Here is a 15,346-nt window from a genome sequence, read left to right as displayed (position 1 = left end):
CCATAATATTTCGACTTTCTCTTGAGAGAGGTCTCACTAATTTTTCAAATTCTTTGTCATGATTTTTTGTAAGTACCAAATAGAAATATAAAAAATACTACTATTGTAAATAAATATACAGTGACAATATCTGCAAGGACCCAAAAGCAAATCGCACAAAGTGTTTTATCCTTTGACTTTTAAATTTCAGTTTTCAATATTATATAAGTTCGTCAAAAAGTAAATCGAGCTGAGCGTGTTGTGAACTAAATCATCAGAAAGGAAAGACCTTGTGTCCAGAAAGTGCGAGCCTAGTTGATCCGCACGAAGTTAAAAGGAGTAGCCATGAAAAAATTTATGATCATTTTTATTTCAAAAATAAGTTGATAACAGTATTGCTTAAGCAGAATCAAGTGAAACTTTATTAAAATATTAGTAGATGAATAGCATAACTTATGTAAATACAAGTATTGATAATGAGCGAAGGAGCATACCAATTTACATTTGATAACTTTAGTGAACTTGGTAAAACTATATCTCAAGAAGGCTGCCCAAGATTAAGTAAATGCCACCTCTATTAATATTTGCAGATGTAAGTCATTTCTTCTCAGAAAAAGTATGTAATTGTATCTCGCAAAGAACTCGTCGTATAGAGAACACATACTAACAGGAAAACTCTATCAATATGAGAAGACTATCCATAAGTACGTTAGTCAACATATTCAAAGACACTTTTTTTTTTCCCCCTAAATCAAGTTACAATCAGAGGACTCTTAGTTAGGTCTCTTAGTTTACTGGAAAATTATACTTTTAACTCCTTTATTTCACCTTTCACCATTCCTTCTTATTTGTACAAGACCTTTTAGTTGGCGAGTTTGTATCTTTGTGTCAAAGGAATAAGCTTTACTAACTGAACTTTTTCAATGCAGTCAAATTCGTCCATAACTTGCACTAATCAAGTGACTTATCAAAAACTCTTCTTATGTGTCAAAACAACAGCAACAGCTAGTTTGAGTGTGAACTCCTTGACGGTTTTATATGAGTGTGAACTTCAGCTAACAAATGGAGCAACTATAAAGTATCCTACATAACTGATATGTCTTCTTACGCAGAAAATTTACTTGCCAAATGAAAACATCAAGGCCATTTAACAATTGTCGTCTAATGTTTTTTTACAATACAAATGAAAAGAATGCGGGTAAGAAATAACTTCTTCTGTATCTTATGCCACCGCAACAGTATCTGAAAATAAAAACACCAACTAACTTTAGTTATGGCCACTAAGAACCACTAAGCTTGGAAAGTAGGTAAGGAACCCAAATTCGATGTTTCAAAATTTCGCTCTGCAATAATAGCTGCCACAATACTTTTTGCAGTCCTGCAGATAACCTATTTATACAAAATAGTTTACACAGGCTAGTTACCTAAGATACTATGAGAAGGAAATTCAAAACATTGTTAAGAAATGGAGAGTATGTTGTCCAGATAAGGCCACATGTGCTCAAGAAATTTATCGAGTCAGTCCAGCTTCAGCAACATATAAAGATAATAATTATGTATACATAACTAAGCAACTCTAAAGATGCAGGTTAAACATGTAACTGAATATATACACGGTCATTATCCGGACAGTAAACCCAACCAGTAATTTCAGGAAGTAATTGCTGCAAGCTTTGAGAATCTTGCTCGACCAATGGATGAATAGCAGGTCCTGATAGAGTAAATGAAAACTATTAATTGTTTTCAAAGGTGTTTATTGTGTAAAATAGAAAACATTATCTCTTCCAATGATAAAAGTGCAGAAGTGAGACATGAAATATATCAATGAGCAAGAAGGAGACATAAGTTAAATATGAGCAAAGTTCTACCGTTTCACCAACATGGCTACTAACTGACATATATTAAAGTACTCAACCTTTCATACCTTTAAGATAGTAATTAGAAATAGTAGTTTGGTCCTGAATGTTTATTTTAATTTGAGCAATTCATAGACACTCTTGTTTATACCCAACCAGAAGGGCTAACTAAACAACTCAGATTATCCAAATCTTTACTTTGGGACAAATAATGAAAAAAATCAAAGCTCTATAATTTACAGGTTATACATTAAAGACTACAGTCTGATTATCAGTTTATTGAAGTTCAGTGAAGTCAAACTTATAAACCTTCAAACAATAGAGCCGTAGTAAAAGATCCAACACGATAGATCAGAAAACTAACTTTTTTAACTATGCGCTTACCTTGAAAGAGCAAAACGGAGCAGTGAAGAACATCATCGAAGTCGTGAAGATGAACAAATAGTTTTGAACTTTATGCTCTGTGTTTCATAGAAACCCAGCTTATAGAATCACAACAAAATACGTAAAAAGAACTTCTGACACCAATGAGCTTGAGTTTTATACCATGCAAAGGATTATACGTTATTGGCACCTACTAAACCCAAACCAATAACAAGAAGAATAAGTTTTAGTCAAGATAAAAATGAACCATCAAATAGAGTGCTTATTTCATGACCAACTGGTTCTGGAATATATGAAAAAAATAATAAATTTAGCTAAATAAGAACTACAAGATTTAGTCATATTAGGTTCCTATAACCATAAGTATGTATAGCTGCAATTAAACAAATTACAAGATGACATTGAAGTGGGTAAGCAGACATGTCCAATTGGTCCACTCTACTCTCAGTTGCTATCGTTCGTCAAGTAAGAAAAATTTAAGTTTATGTTCTTGTCTCCATTATAGGATGTGGAAAGGCATTCAAGAAGGAAACCTACAGAGGGCTACCAAGATACAAAGTTCTATACTACATGGATTAATACATCCTTAGACACATGCAACCAGCTTTAACCCAAACTTCAATCATATTTCAAGACGAAACTTTGTCAAGTTCTCAGTTTCGAGAAGTAACAAATCCAAAGAGTATTGGCATGTGCAACTTAATATTGTGTGTAAATTTATAATTAGTATCTCTAAAGCTAACACAATGAACATTACCTTTTTCAACTAAGAACACTTTCTGAATGATCTAGGACATGCTTTTGACACTTTTAAATAATGTTGCTTCATTATAATTTTGTATTGGCATCTCTAAAGCGTTGAAAGAAGTACAGAATCACACTTAATCGCAATCTGAATGCCAAAATAATGAAAGTATAATTTCTTAAACTATTATTCTTGCCTAATATTCTCTCGGCGCAGCATATTTTTTCGATTGTGCTGTAATATCTTACCATTTTGTAAGCCAGAGCTAATATCAAAGTAACAGACACAACATAGCTGGGGAAAAACTTTTTAAACCCATGTAATTACCTTGACAGAGCAAAAGTGCAGCTGACGGATGATGGCGTTACCAGTGTTGCAAGGAGATGACCAAATCGCTCAGTTTTTCAAAGAAATCCAGTAACAGATGTAACCTTCGATTAATCTTTTTTGATAATCTCAGTAAAAGTCAAAATTTAAATTTTGGCGAAAAAATGTGCGAAAATCAAAGAGAAAAAAGTAGCAAAACCCAAAGAAAAACATAGAGAAAACAAAGCAAATCAAAAGGATTTACTTTGGTAGAAGAAGCTTGAGCGGCGAAGAACTATGCGTCAAAAATTGAGGAGAGAGAAAATTGTTCTTCAAACTCGGTAACGGTGATTGCCACGGCCTAGGTAGAAAATGACCAACTGAGTCTACTTCTGATCTGAATAGTTAACAACAAATAAGGACATAATAGACAATTTAAAGCAAATAACACATCAAATGACCAGACTATCCTCGTCATAAGCAAGCGTGTTGACGGAGAGCTCTCTGCTATTCCCTCTTATTATAAGTAGTAATAAAACTTATACACTAATTATATACGGTTAAATATATATTATACGTCCTCAATCTATTTTTAGTTTTCATTCCCAAACTCCCACTAGTGACAAAACCCAAAACCCTGCTTCACTCCATCCTAGAACCCTAACAACAATGGCGGATTGTGAGTCGAAATCAGAACACAAAAAGATGAAGAAGACGAAGACGAAGACGAAGAAACGAAAGCAAAACAGCACCGATGAAGTTGAAGAGCAAGTCCATAACAGACCTTCAAAAGCCCATCGCATCAACCAGCAGCCCGGCGAAGTTGAAGAACCGATTATTCTGCCTGAAAGTGAAGAATCAATTAAGCTTCAGGATAACTCCCCATGGAGAAATCTACAGCTGATTTTGTCCCTTCAGAATAACTCTATCTCTCTCCAACAGTCAGTACTATTACTTCACTTCACTCTTCAGCTATATTTTGACTATAAAACTGTTTGGTTTTGTTTTTAGTTTGGAATTGCTTTGCTTTGTTTGCAAGTGTTTGGATTTGGTTTTAGGAGAATTGATTTTGTTATTAGTTGTAACAGAAACTTGCTTTGTGTTTTTTATTACTTTTATTTTTATCTTGTAAATAACTACCTTTAATACCAAGCTAGCCTGCGCAGAGGTGGAGCTAGGATTTTGAAATTTATCAGTTCTAAATTCTAGAAAAGACAGCTACTTGGTTATGGATAAATTATTTTTTATACATACTAAGTGAATTTTTAACACAAATACAGGATTTGGACCAAAGCTTCGCCCCTGAGTTTGGGTCGGCTATATGAACAGTCAATGTCCATGCTGCTATGTTTTAGACTCATCTTTTGTGAGGATTAATCATAAATTGACTAGTTTTATGCTGTCTGTTAGCAATGTTAGAGTTTGTTTTGTCCTAAAACAAGAACAAAACGAGACTGATGGTTGGACAAGAATGCAAAAACAACTCATTAAAAAAAACAGAACTTCTAAGGTTGCGAGTGGTTCATAAAAATTGAAATAGAGTTTCTGCAAATGTTTTACGGAAACTGTTTTTCAAACAAAACTAACTGGATTTTTTTTCTCCTTTTAGCGTTTGGTCGAAACGCAGCTTTTGCGAAAAACTGAAATTTTGCTTTCTTTGCAAAAGTTCTTCAACTTTTTGAACCAGACACCACCTATTATTTTCATGTCAAAATATTAGTGCTCTCGCATTTGATTATTGTGAATTGATGGTTTTCTTCTAATAAACTAATTCTAGTGCAGAAAATTGGAGATGACATATAATTATGTGAAATCAAGAACAGAAGGGACAGGTGAAAGCAGGGAGGAAATACAGACAGTAAACTTTTCGAGAGTGATAGTTTTCCTTAACAATTGGGTTCAGAAAATACTGGTTTCTTCTGAAAAGAAAATTAGGGTGGAAGGAGACAAACATGGGATGGAAATTGCAAGGTCATATTTAGATTACAAATGTTGGGTGATTTTCAAGTTCTGCTTGGAGGAATCAAGTAAGATGGGTGTTTCTTTACACTTCTTAAGGGACTTGTTACGAGTAATCCAATATGTTTCAAGGGATGCATTGATACGTTTGGGTGATGAGCCTATGGTTAGTGAAGAGTTGGAGTTACATAGCGTAGTTCTTGATTGCATATCCTTGGTGTTCTCATCTCATGGGGGTATTTCTAATGAAAATCTAGACTTATGGATTTCATTGATTAGTATAGTGGTTGAATTTGTCCAAAAGGTTCTCAATGATAAGCTTGTTGGCACGAAGGCCGGTATTTTTGCCAAGCAGTTGTCCTGTTACTTGCTCGAGCCATTTGCTAAATTTCTAAAAGTCCATCCAACTCGTAAAAATGGTTTCCGCGATTTTATAGATAAGCTTTTTGAAGATTTGGTGATCTTGTGGGATGCATTAGATGTTAATGCCTTTGAAAGCAATCCAGAATGGAAAAGAAATCTACTGGTATTGATAGAAGAAGTTTTAACGCAGGCATTGTTCCATCCAACTCATATTGATGGATTTTTGAGCCTTCAAAGTACATCCAAGTATAGACGTTCTGATGATAAAAAATCAAAAGAGGAGAAAACTTTCATAAAAAGTTACCATAGACACTTATTTGATAAGTTGGGGAAGATTATAACCGGGAAGAATGCATCAGCACTCAGTGGTGCTGGAGAGCTGCTACGCCTGTTCATTAATTGTGTTTTTAGGAAAAATGGGGTTTCAGTCGGTGCAGAAGCATTTAAGCACCAGGATGGAAATTCTACTGCCCTTTTCAAGAGCTCTTCCAATAGTTCTGCAATTTCAAAAAGGCCTCCTTATTATGGTCTGGATGCAGAAGCACGGAAGTCGGTTTTTGATTTTTTTGTAGAGATTATGGAACTTTTCTTATCAGAGATTTATGCTCACTCACAAGCCAAACTGGAAGCTGGGCCTCTGTATTTGGAAATTAATAGCACATTAAGATCTCTCAATAAATTGCTTGCAACTTGTGTACTGGAAAAGGTATATATACGAACTGAAGATACCTCAGAAGGGGCTTGCTTTAAATTTCTGAAGTTAATTTATGATGCGGTCATGTCGCTTACTGCCCAAATGAATCAATTACTACAATCATTTGCCGCTTCAGAAGTGCAAATACCTGGGCAAGTGTTGATTCTAGCAGCCAAGGAAATTTTTCTTGCTATTCATTATTTAGTGGATATTGAATATGAGGTTGTCGGGGAAGATCTAGAAAAACTATGGGGTATGATACTTGCTCTTACAGCCAGTAGTCACTCTCTAATGAACACTTCAGATCAGCATTTGCTGACTTCAGAGGTACTTAAGCTTGGATGCAGACTGGTTCACCTCTACAGTGAACTTCGACAGGTTTGTGGAGTTTCTTTGATTAGGTTGCAGAAAGTTAATTTTGATGTGGAGGGATAAATTAAATTTTTTAGAAGGGTATGACACCTTTACATAACATCTTAGCTTCATGAACCACTATCCACCTTCTTCTTCTGCACCCTATGTGATAGTGATAATGGTTGAGCTAACCTTTAATATCATGCTTTATTATTGTTAATTTGTGGATTGAACTATTTTGTGGTCCTTGTTTTATCCTGAACTTTATAGGTTAACATTGCCATATTCACGCTAAGCAAAGCTGTTAGAGAAGTAGTATCATCATTCAGAAGCAACGAAGCATCCAGAGCTTCATTTCTCTATCACTCATTTGCTAATTCTCTTAGCATGTTAATGTGCTCTCCTGAATTCAGACTTTCCATCAGAAATGCTGTCAAGTCCATTCCTGAGGGCCAAGCAAGTGGATGCATCCGACAGTTGATTGTAGATATTACAGAATCTCTAGAATGGATAAAATCCAAATATCAGTTGCCTGCTGAGAGTGACTCTGCAGAACCATGTTTGAGTAATTGTGGCACGCTTTGCTTTGATCTAAAAGCCGAGCTTTTCGGGAAAAGTTTGACTGAAGTGTATACCCTTATTCTCGATTCAATGACTGTTACTAGCGGTAATAGCAGCCTCATTGCTCTTTCCGTGAAAGATTTGATGGCTGTTATCCGCCCTGGTTTGAGTAGCCTGGTCTCGCAAGATCCAGATGTTCTTAACATGTTCTTTCCTTTGGTAACGGGCAGAACATTCAGTAAGGCAACTGCACTTGGGAATGACATCCCAACAGTATGCTGGATTTTGGTCTTTTTCTTTCGTTTATATATGTCTTGCAGAAGCTTGCAAAGACAAGCCATTAGCCTGATGCCTCCAGATGCATCAAGGAAGATGTCAAGAGCAATTGCTGATTCTTTTGCAGCTTATTCTGCGAAGGATTGGCTGGAGAGGACTGTTTGGGAAGACGAAAGTTATTTTTCTTGGGTTGTCCAACCTTCAGCTCCTCTTCCTGCTGTTATACATATTATTGCTGAGTTTTGTCACCAGCACACTGTTATAGGTTGCTGTCCTCTTATTTATGTGTTGAGTGGTATGGCTCTTCAAAGACTTGTTGATTTAAATAGGCAAATGAAATCCATTGATTACATGCTTCAGAAGAATAATAATCTAGTCCAGGCTAGGTTAGACAGTGATGCTGGTCTGTCATCATACTCCAAGGATACTAAAAAGTGGAAAAAGCATGTCTCAACTCTGAGGAAGGAGGCAGCAGGCCTCACAGAATTCATGATGAGATATCTCTCATTAGTGACTGAAGATAGGATATCTAAGTCCTCAGTGGACCAAGTAAGCAGTAAGGATACATATCTCGATTATCTGTATGAAACCGAGGTATGGGATCTTGGCACTGGCTCTATGGATGAGAAGCTGTTTCCATCTGCTTTGTGGTGGATTGTTTGCCAAAATGTTGATATCTGGTGTCCTCATGCTTCTAAAAAAGATTTGAAGAAGTTTCTTTTAGCTCTAATTCAGAACTCCCTTCCTTGTTTTAGCACGAATATGAGTGGGCTCAGGAATCATATAGAGAAATCTGGCTATGTGATTGGAGTCAACCGACATTTGGTCTCAGTGGAACTTCTGAGCAACACCATTCTATATGAACAAAGAGTAAGTTCTTGTGTAGCTTCTACAGCACATACATTTACCGCAGTTTTTGCTTACTAATGACCAACAAAATCTTCATGCATCACATGTCACAACTTTCTGAAAGAACCTTTCCATGTAAATGTTACTTATTAATCCCTTAGTTAAGAAAATCTCAGCCAAAGAATGACATGACAAGGGAACATGTTTATGCTCTTTGGTTCAACTGCAGGGTTCATGGGTATGACTGCACATTTGATATTAAACTGAAGTAAAATTTCATCTAGTTATTGAAACACCCGCAGAAACATATTCATATGTGAAATCTACCCTGATATGCAATTGACTTATGTAGTAGTTTCTTAATGCCTGCTACAATTTGGATCTCAAGTTTGAGTCCTCCTGGAGGCAGGTTTTTATATTCTAAAAGGGAAGAATCTACCCATTTCAAGGACCAGTATGGGTTGCTGGTAGAAGTAGACCATGTTCAGCTCAGTGTTGTCAAAGGCGCGCTTAAAGCGCGCTTAAGCCCTGAAGCGAGGCTCAAAACATGTTGAGCGCTGCGCTTCGCTTTGTGGGCGCTTTAGTGTCGCATCAAGGCTCTAAGGCATACTTTTCCTTGCCAATGAGTGTAATCCTGAAAATGCGACATTAAACATTTGATATTTCACTTTATCGTAATTTTTTTCAATTTCTTTGTCCATATATTTGTTATTCATGCTTATAATTATTAGTCTTGGACTACGTATACATATTTTTACTTTTTCTTTAGTTGCGCCTTTTTTCATTAAAGCCCACGCTTTATTTGCACTTTGCACTTAAAGCCACAACGGACCTTAGAGCTTTTTTGCGCTTTTCGCCTTTGATAACACTGGTTCAGCTGGATTATGTAGTTCTCTGTGTCAGTTGCATAAGGGACTACATTAGCATCCCAGAGTTGTTCAGGACTTTGGACACTGCTCAAGTCCAGGTGTATCAGATTGGATAATCTTAGTCCACTTACTGCTTGCTAGTTTATCATTTTGTTTGTTGTGCTGTCTGGTTACCTTGAGATCTATTAGGAATTGTAGCTTCTTGTGGTGTCCTAACTGTATGTTATGATAGCCCATTTGCAGGCACATGGCATCCAGATTTTGCCAAATCTTGAAGAAGTCTGTGTCGTCAATATTTTCATATGTTGGAGAAGTTGATATAAACAGTTCACCAGATTGGGAGAATGCTGTACATGTGCTTGAAAAGTCATCTACAACATTTTTCAGATGTGATCATCCACAGGATGACTCATTACTGATAGAGCCAATCCATCATTTACTAAATGGCATACCTGCTGAAGCTTGTGAAAAGGAACGAACTCCTAATTTTAACACAGAAATCACCAGATGCCGGGCATTTCTCAACCTTTTGAGCTGGATACCAAAAGGACATCTTAGTTCAAAATCGTTCTCACTTTATGCGACTAGCATTCTCAATATCGACAGGTAATATCACTCTTTCCCCTTTTTGCTGTTCTCATCAGACTTTAAATGCCTTTACCATTAGCTGTTTGGAAAACTTTTAAATATTGACTTAACAATTTCAAGCTAGTAAATTCATACTGTAATCTTATTTGTGAAAAGTTACCAAAATGATACTGAAATTGCATGATAAGCATTCCAAAATGTAGTCCAGTCTTGAGTTCATTCACTATGAAACATGGGATACTTTCTATACCCCAGTGATCCAGTCCTTTATCCGGCTATCAAGCATTATTGTCTTTCTGCATCGTCATTTAGATCTTTGGTTTTCAGCTGAAGCTTTGCTAAAAAGGCTTAAATATTTCAGGCTTGTAGTTGGCTGCCTGTTTGATCAGCATGGGTCAGTAGCTTTATGCAACTGTTATGAGCTCTTGAGGTTGCTTGTCACCTGCCGGAGAACCTTTAAAAATCTAATACTGACATCATGCGAAGATAAGAAAGGTCATCAATCCTTGCTAGCTTGCTTGTTGTCGGAGAGCTCTCCTGTTATTTGGTTTATGAAGTCATTATCTGTGATAAATGGTTTTCAGAGTGCAATTTCTCGAGAGACTTCTCAATTGAAACATATGATTTTCTCATTGATGGATCACACATCTTTCATCCTTTTGACTCTGTTCAAAGATCAATTTAAAGTTATTCTTGCTTTGACTGCTGGGAAGTCTTATGGTGGAGCTCTCAGTTCTGCTGATGGCCATGAAGAGACTGATATGAAAGAAAATGGTCCATGTCCAGATTTCCTTGATAATGGCGATGCACGGAGAAGTGTTTTATCTGTAGCTGACACCTTAATGGAACATGCACAGGACTTGCTGGACTCCCTAAATGTAGCGTTTGTTAACAGAAAAGTGGGTGATCTAGCTGGGCTTCAGGAAATAGAAAAAGTCTCACCTGTAGTTTCCTGCTTTCAGGGCTTCTTATGTGGTCTAGCTTCTGCAATGGACAGTTTAGATGTTAAAAGTAGCAGTACTCTTATCGAATCAACAAGCTGCGACCTCAAACTTCTGTCCACAATGAAAACATGTGCAGACTTATTAAACTCCGTTTTGCATTTGTTGTTTCTTGAGGGTGATCAATGCCCTCAAGGTTTGTCTAGTACCCACTTTTCTATTGAGACGGAATTTTGCAATAAACTGTTGTCAATGGGAACTCACCCATCTAGGGACTCGGCTAATGAGGTTGATTCTGTGATTAAGGAAGAACAGCATTCTGGTTCCGCTGGCTCCGGTTTTGAGTCTCTTTTGGCCAATGTAGACTTTGGGCAACAATATTTGAGAAAATCTCTATTACAAGGACTTTTAAAAGGAGAGAATCTTGATGCAGCATTTTGTCTGCGGCAGATTTTCAATGCTTCTTCAGCTATTCTAAAATTCTCGTTGCATACCAAGTCTACTTCCTTGCTGTCGAGTCTACTTCCCATACTAGTCCGAGTTTCTCAAGTTTTGCTTTTTGAGTTTGCCAACCATTGTGGGGCACTAGAACAATTTTCTTTTATTTGGTTAGATGGTGTTGTGAAGTTCATTGGAGAGCTGGGAAAAATATTTCCGCTGCTTAATCCTTTGTCTTCTAGAGATTTCTTTGTCAAGCAAATAGAATTGCATCTGAGGGCTATGGGGAAGTGCATATCTTTACAGGGGAAGGACGCTACTCTAGCATCACGAGAGATAGAATCAAGTACCAAGATGCTAAGTGGTCTGCCAGAACTTGACCTACCCAACTCCAATTGGCTAAACCACTTGGATGAGTTAAAATCCAGATTGAGGATGTCATTTACGAATTTTGTCAGCAGATCTTCTGAATTGCATTTATTGTCTGCTATTCAGGCTATTGAGAGAGCATTAGTTGGTGTGCAGGAACACTGCATTATTAACTATGAAGTAACTACTGGATGTTTAGATGGAGGAAAGGTCTCGGCTAATGTTGCTGCAGGCATTGATTGCTTGGATTTGATTCTTGAATCTGTGTCAGGTAGGTACTATTTTATATCCAAGGTTTGCTTTCAAATACTAAGAGAAATGCAAGATATGTGCCACATCTTTTGCATCAAAATTCTTTGTTGTCATTTGAACTCCACAAATGATAGCATCTTTTTCTCACAGATATTGGCATAATTTTGTCCAGATGTTTAAAAATAAGAGAGAAATCAAGCTCATTGGAATGCAAGAAAGATCAGGAGATGATATATTTATTTTTCAGTTTACCTTGTAAAGGTTAAGAAAACACTGTTTGTTGTCGTCCTTGTCGACATGAAATTAACTGAATAGCTCTAACAATCAGATGCTCATTATGCTATTACTAACGGTTTGGATGTGGAAAAAAAAATCCTAATGGTCTGAAAGGATATTTTTGAGTAAGAGCATGGCTGCGTAAATAGTTTCTAAATCCTCCAGGTGCTACATTAACATGAAATATTAAAGTTCTGGTTTGGACAAATGAGTAACTTAAGTCATAAATGATAAATCGCAAGAGGAGCGTGTTGACTGAAAGGGAGAGGATAGCATTGTCTCCCTGGAAAAGGGGGACTTTTGATTCTTTTCATTCGTGATTTCTCGCCTTTCTAAAGAATCTTTTCACAGGGGGGTGTTTACTTTTAGAACATAAAATTAATCAAAAGGAACAATAATTGCCTTGGCTTTCCTCATGGCATATAAAGAGGCTAAGAGGACATCAGTTTAGGAATTTATTAATGTGTTCAAAGGCAAAGTACTTGTGAAGATTTCTATTTATGCATGAGCTCTCTCTGGAGCCTGTGCTGTTATTCGTTTGTCTGTTGGGTGGTCTAGGGAGCTGATTCTTCTTCATATTAAGTTGCAAAATCCCAATACTTTTGCCTCTATACTTAAGTTTGTCAGACTTGTGCTTATACTTGGGGTTTTGTATCTATCCTTTTTATCTTTTTTATAGGACGTAAGAAGTTGGCTGTGGTCAAAAGGCATATCCAGAGCTTAGTATCGTCTCTACTCAATATAGTCCTGCACTTGCAAGGTCCCAAGATCTTTTTCAGAAATCTTAAGTTCAGGAAAGATTTTGCTGAACCCGACCCTGGCTCTGTCTGTCTTATGTGCATTTCGGTGCTGACAAAAATTTCTGCCAAACACGTCTTCTTCCAATTGGAAGCATGCCATATTGGGCAGTTATTGCATATGCCTGCTGCAATATTTCAGAGTGTTTTCCAGCTTTGGATATCCAAAGTTCCTCTTTGTTCTAATTATACAGGAGGCTTGATTTTCGGAGAAACTGAGGTTCCTCGAACCGAGAGTAGTGCTGTGGATAGACAATTTTGCATAAAGTTATATGCTGCATGCTGCCGCATGCTGTGTAATGTTCTTAAGCATCACAGAAGGTTTGCTGCCTCCTTGATTCTTGTTTCCTTCAACTCAGAAATATGCATGGATTTTTCCTTATTTTTTCACAGTAGTGATTTATGATGATTCCTGGGGAAATTTAAAAGAGATAAAGACTCGTTATAGATGTGTGGACTTTGAGCAATCTTTCCCTTATAAATCCTGATTTATTATCTTGGTTTTCGCTCTAATATGTAGTGAGGCACGGCGCTGCATCGCTCTTCTGGAAGATTCAGTTGGCAGGCTCCTTAATTGTTTGGAGATGGTATGCACTAGTTCAGTTGAAGGAGATTATTTTGGATGGGAAGTGCAAGAAGGAGTAAAATGCGCCAGTTTCCTTCGAAGGGTGTACGAAGAGGTAAGGTTACTTGTACATTGTACCCTGTCAATAGTGTAACTTTCAAATACTTGAACTTTGGGTTAACCATATCCAAGTACTTCCTGCCTGCATCATATATGGATGTTGCCTTTTTGCTCTTCTGAAAACATGGTAGTAAAAGGCAGATGGATTTCGGGCTTTAAAATAACTGTGGTGTCCGGACCAACTTTGCACACCTTGACTAATTCCACCGGTTACCTGGTACCTTCTACCAGCACAGGTACCGGTTAACTCTGTCCACCACCAAGGCTTGGACAGATGGGAAGAACCACCTAGTGCTTTTGCCTTCGCTAGGATTTGAACCTAAGACTTCATAGTTTTCAACCTACTTCATCGACCGCTACATGGTTGTTGGATGAACTTGCCTTGAGCTTCATCCTTCTTTTTGGATTTCTTGAATATGTTAGTTGTAAGCTTGATTTGGTCATCAATCAGTTCTGAGGTTGTTGAAACTAGAAAACATAGGAAGCATATTACTGGTCCTCTCTTTTGATTCCAGATAATTTGAGAAGTTGGTTTCTTGTCTCATTTACTCTTTAAAAGGGTACTAGTGCAAGTTTCAGATTTGGGTCATCAATGCATTAGTTGCTTTCACTGTTTATGTCTTTCATACAATGACTGCTCCTTTCCCATTTCGCAGATTAGGCAGCAAAAAGATGTCTACGGCGACCATTGTTTTCAATTCCTATCTTGCTACATATGGGTTTACTGTGGATATGGCCGCCTTAGAAATGGAATCCTCCGGTAACTTTTTGTTGTATTCACTTTTGATTTCATGTTAGAGGTAAAATATGAGTTGCATTTTTTATTCCTGTTCTCCAACTTTAATGATTTTATTTTTTTTTAACTATGAAGGGAAATTGATGAAGCTTTAAGACCTGGTGTCTATGCTTTAATAGATGCTTGTTCAGCAGATGATCTTCAACGTCTTCACACAGTATTTGGAGGTGAGCAATCTCAACCTGCTCTTCAGTTTGAAGAATATTGGGCTATTAGTTGCCTCATTATTTTTTCTTTTACAGAGGGCCCCTGCAGAAGCACCCTTGCGACTTTGCAACATGATTACAAGGTCCATTTCCAATATGAAGGAAAAGTGTGATCGATCATTTTAACTACCTTTGTTGGCTAAGTCTTCCTTGGAGGATCTGTATAACTATTGCTTTTGCAAGCAAAGTCTTCATGTGGACGAAACGAATCAGACTTGCAGAGTAATATTGCCAGTGAAACAACCTCGACATTGCACGATGGTGTGCTTGGAGGAGAATATCTTCCAAGAGATCAAGGGTTTTTGCTCATTGCAGCACTCGTAAAAGCAATGCCTCTTGATCCATTTTTCAAGACCAAGGGATGAAGGCTAATGAAAGCTAAATGCGAAGATTTAACGTTTGCTTGTGCTCAGCTCCTAATGTTGTAGCAAACTGTATACACGCCCTTCATCAAAATCTGAGTCATTTTGTACAAAAGAGATTTTGCCGAGCTCGAGCCTTTGGGGGTTCCTGTGTATCGATATGGCCAGAAGTATTATGCCTCTTTTCAATTATTTGATGATTAAAGGTCCGTATTAGATAATCCTCATTAATTATATAAGAGCAGTGAGTAAAGTGAATGTAGTTTCTGACTTTCTGTAATCAATTTGCAATCACTTGCATTTGTAAGTCATATGTTGCAATAAAAAGCTGTTTTACATATAATCAGCCAACACGATAACATTTAGATTCATATTCTAGAATAAAGCTATAAAGCAACATATCCCGTGCTATAAAGCAATCTCGATGTTCTATCCCGTGCT

At 37.1% G+C, this 15,346-nt stretch overlaps 1 protein-coding gene and 1 long non-coding RNA gene across 3 annotated transcripts; one reads left to right on the top strand and one right to left on the bottom strand.

Moving 5' to 3' along the window:
• Window positions 1–1,029: 1,029 nt before the first annotated feature.
• On the bottom strand, window positions 1,030–3,905 carry LOC138900471 (uncharacterized). Its single transcript, XR_011411473.1, has 2 exons — window positions 3,765–3,905; window positions 1,030–3,659 (listed from the first exon to the last, which is right to left on the bottom strand). It is a non-coding gene; the product is annotated as an uncharacterized lncRNA (long non-coding RNA).
• Window positions 3,803–15,248, top strand: LOC104087878 (uncharacterized). 2 transcript variants are annotated; one of them, XM_009592449.4, is made up of 10 exons: window positions 3,803–4,211; window positions 5,053–6,664; window positions 6,911–8,347; window positions 9,428–9,801; window positions 10,145–11,802; window positions 12,739–13,177; window positions 13,377–13,536; window positions 14,198–14,301; window positions 14,413–14,504; window positions 14,580–15,248. In XM_009592449.4, exons 1-10 carry the CDS (start codon window positions 3,940–3,942, stop codon window positions 14,654–14,656), a joined length of 6,225 nt encoding a protein of 2,074 aa, XP_009590744.1. In that variant the 5' UTR covers window positions 3,803–3,939; the 3' UTR covers window positions 14,657–15,248. The 2 variants fall into 2 exon arrangements, with proteins under 2 accessions (XP_009590744.1, XP_009590745.1); XM_009592450.4 differs by having other exon boundaries at window positions 4,074–4,211; window positions 5,048–6,664.
• The last annotated feature ends 98 nt before the right edge of the window (window positions 15,249–15,346 follow it).

The sequence above is a fragment of the Nicotiana tomentosiformis genome, chromosome 10 (assembly GCF_000390325.3).
Source record: "Nicotiana tomentosiformis chromosome 10, ASM39032v3, whole genome shotgun sequence".
Lineage (NCBI taxonomy): Eukaryota > Viridiplantae > Streptophyta > Magnoliopsida > Solanales > Solanaceae > Nicotiana > Nicotiana tomentosiformis.
Note: the sequence above shows the minus strand (reverse complement) of the source record. Positions and strands in the feature narration are given on the sequence as shown.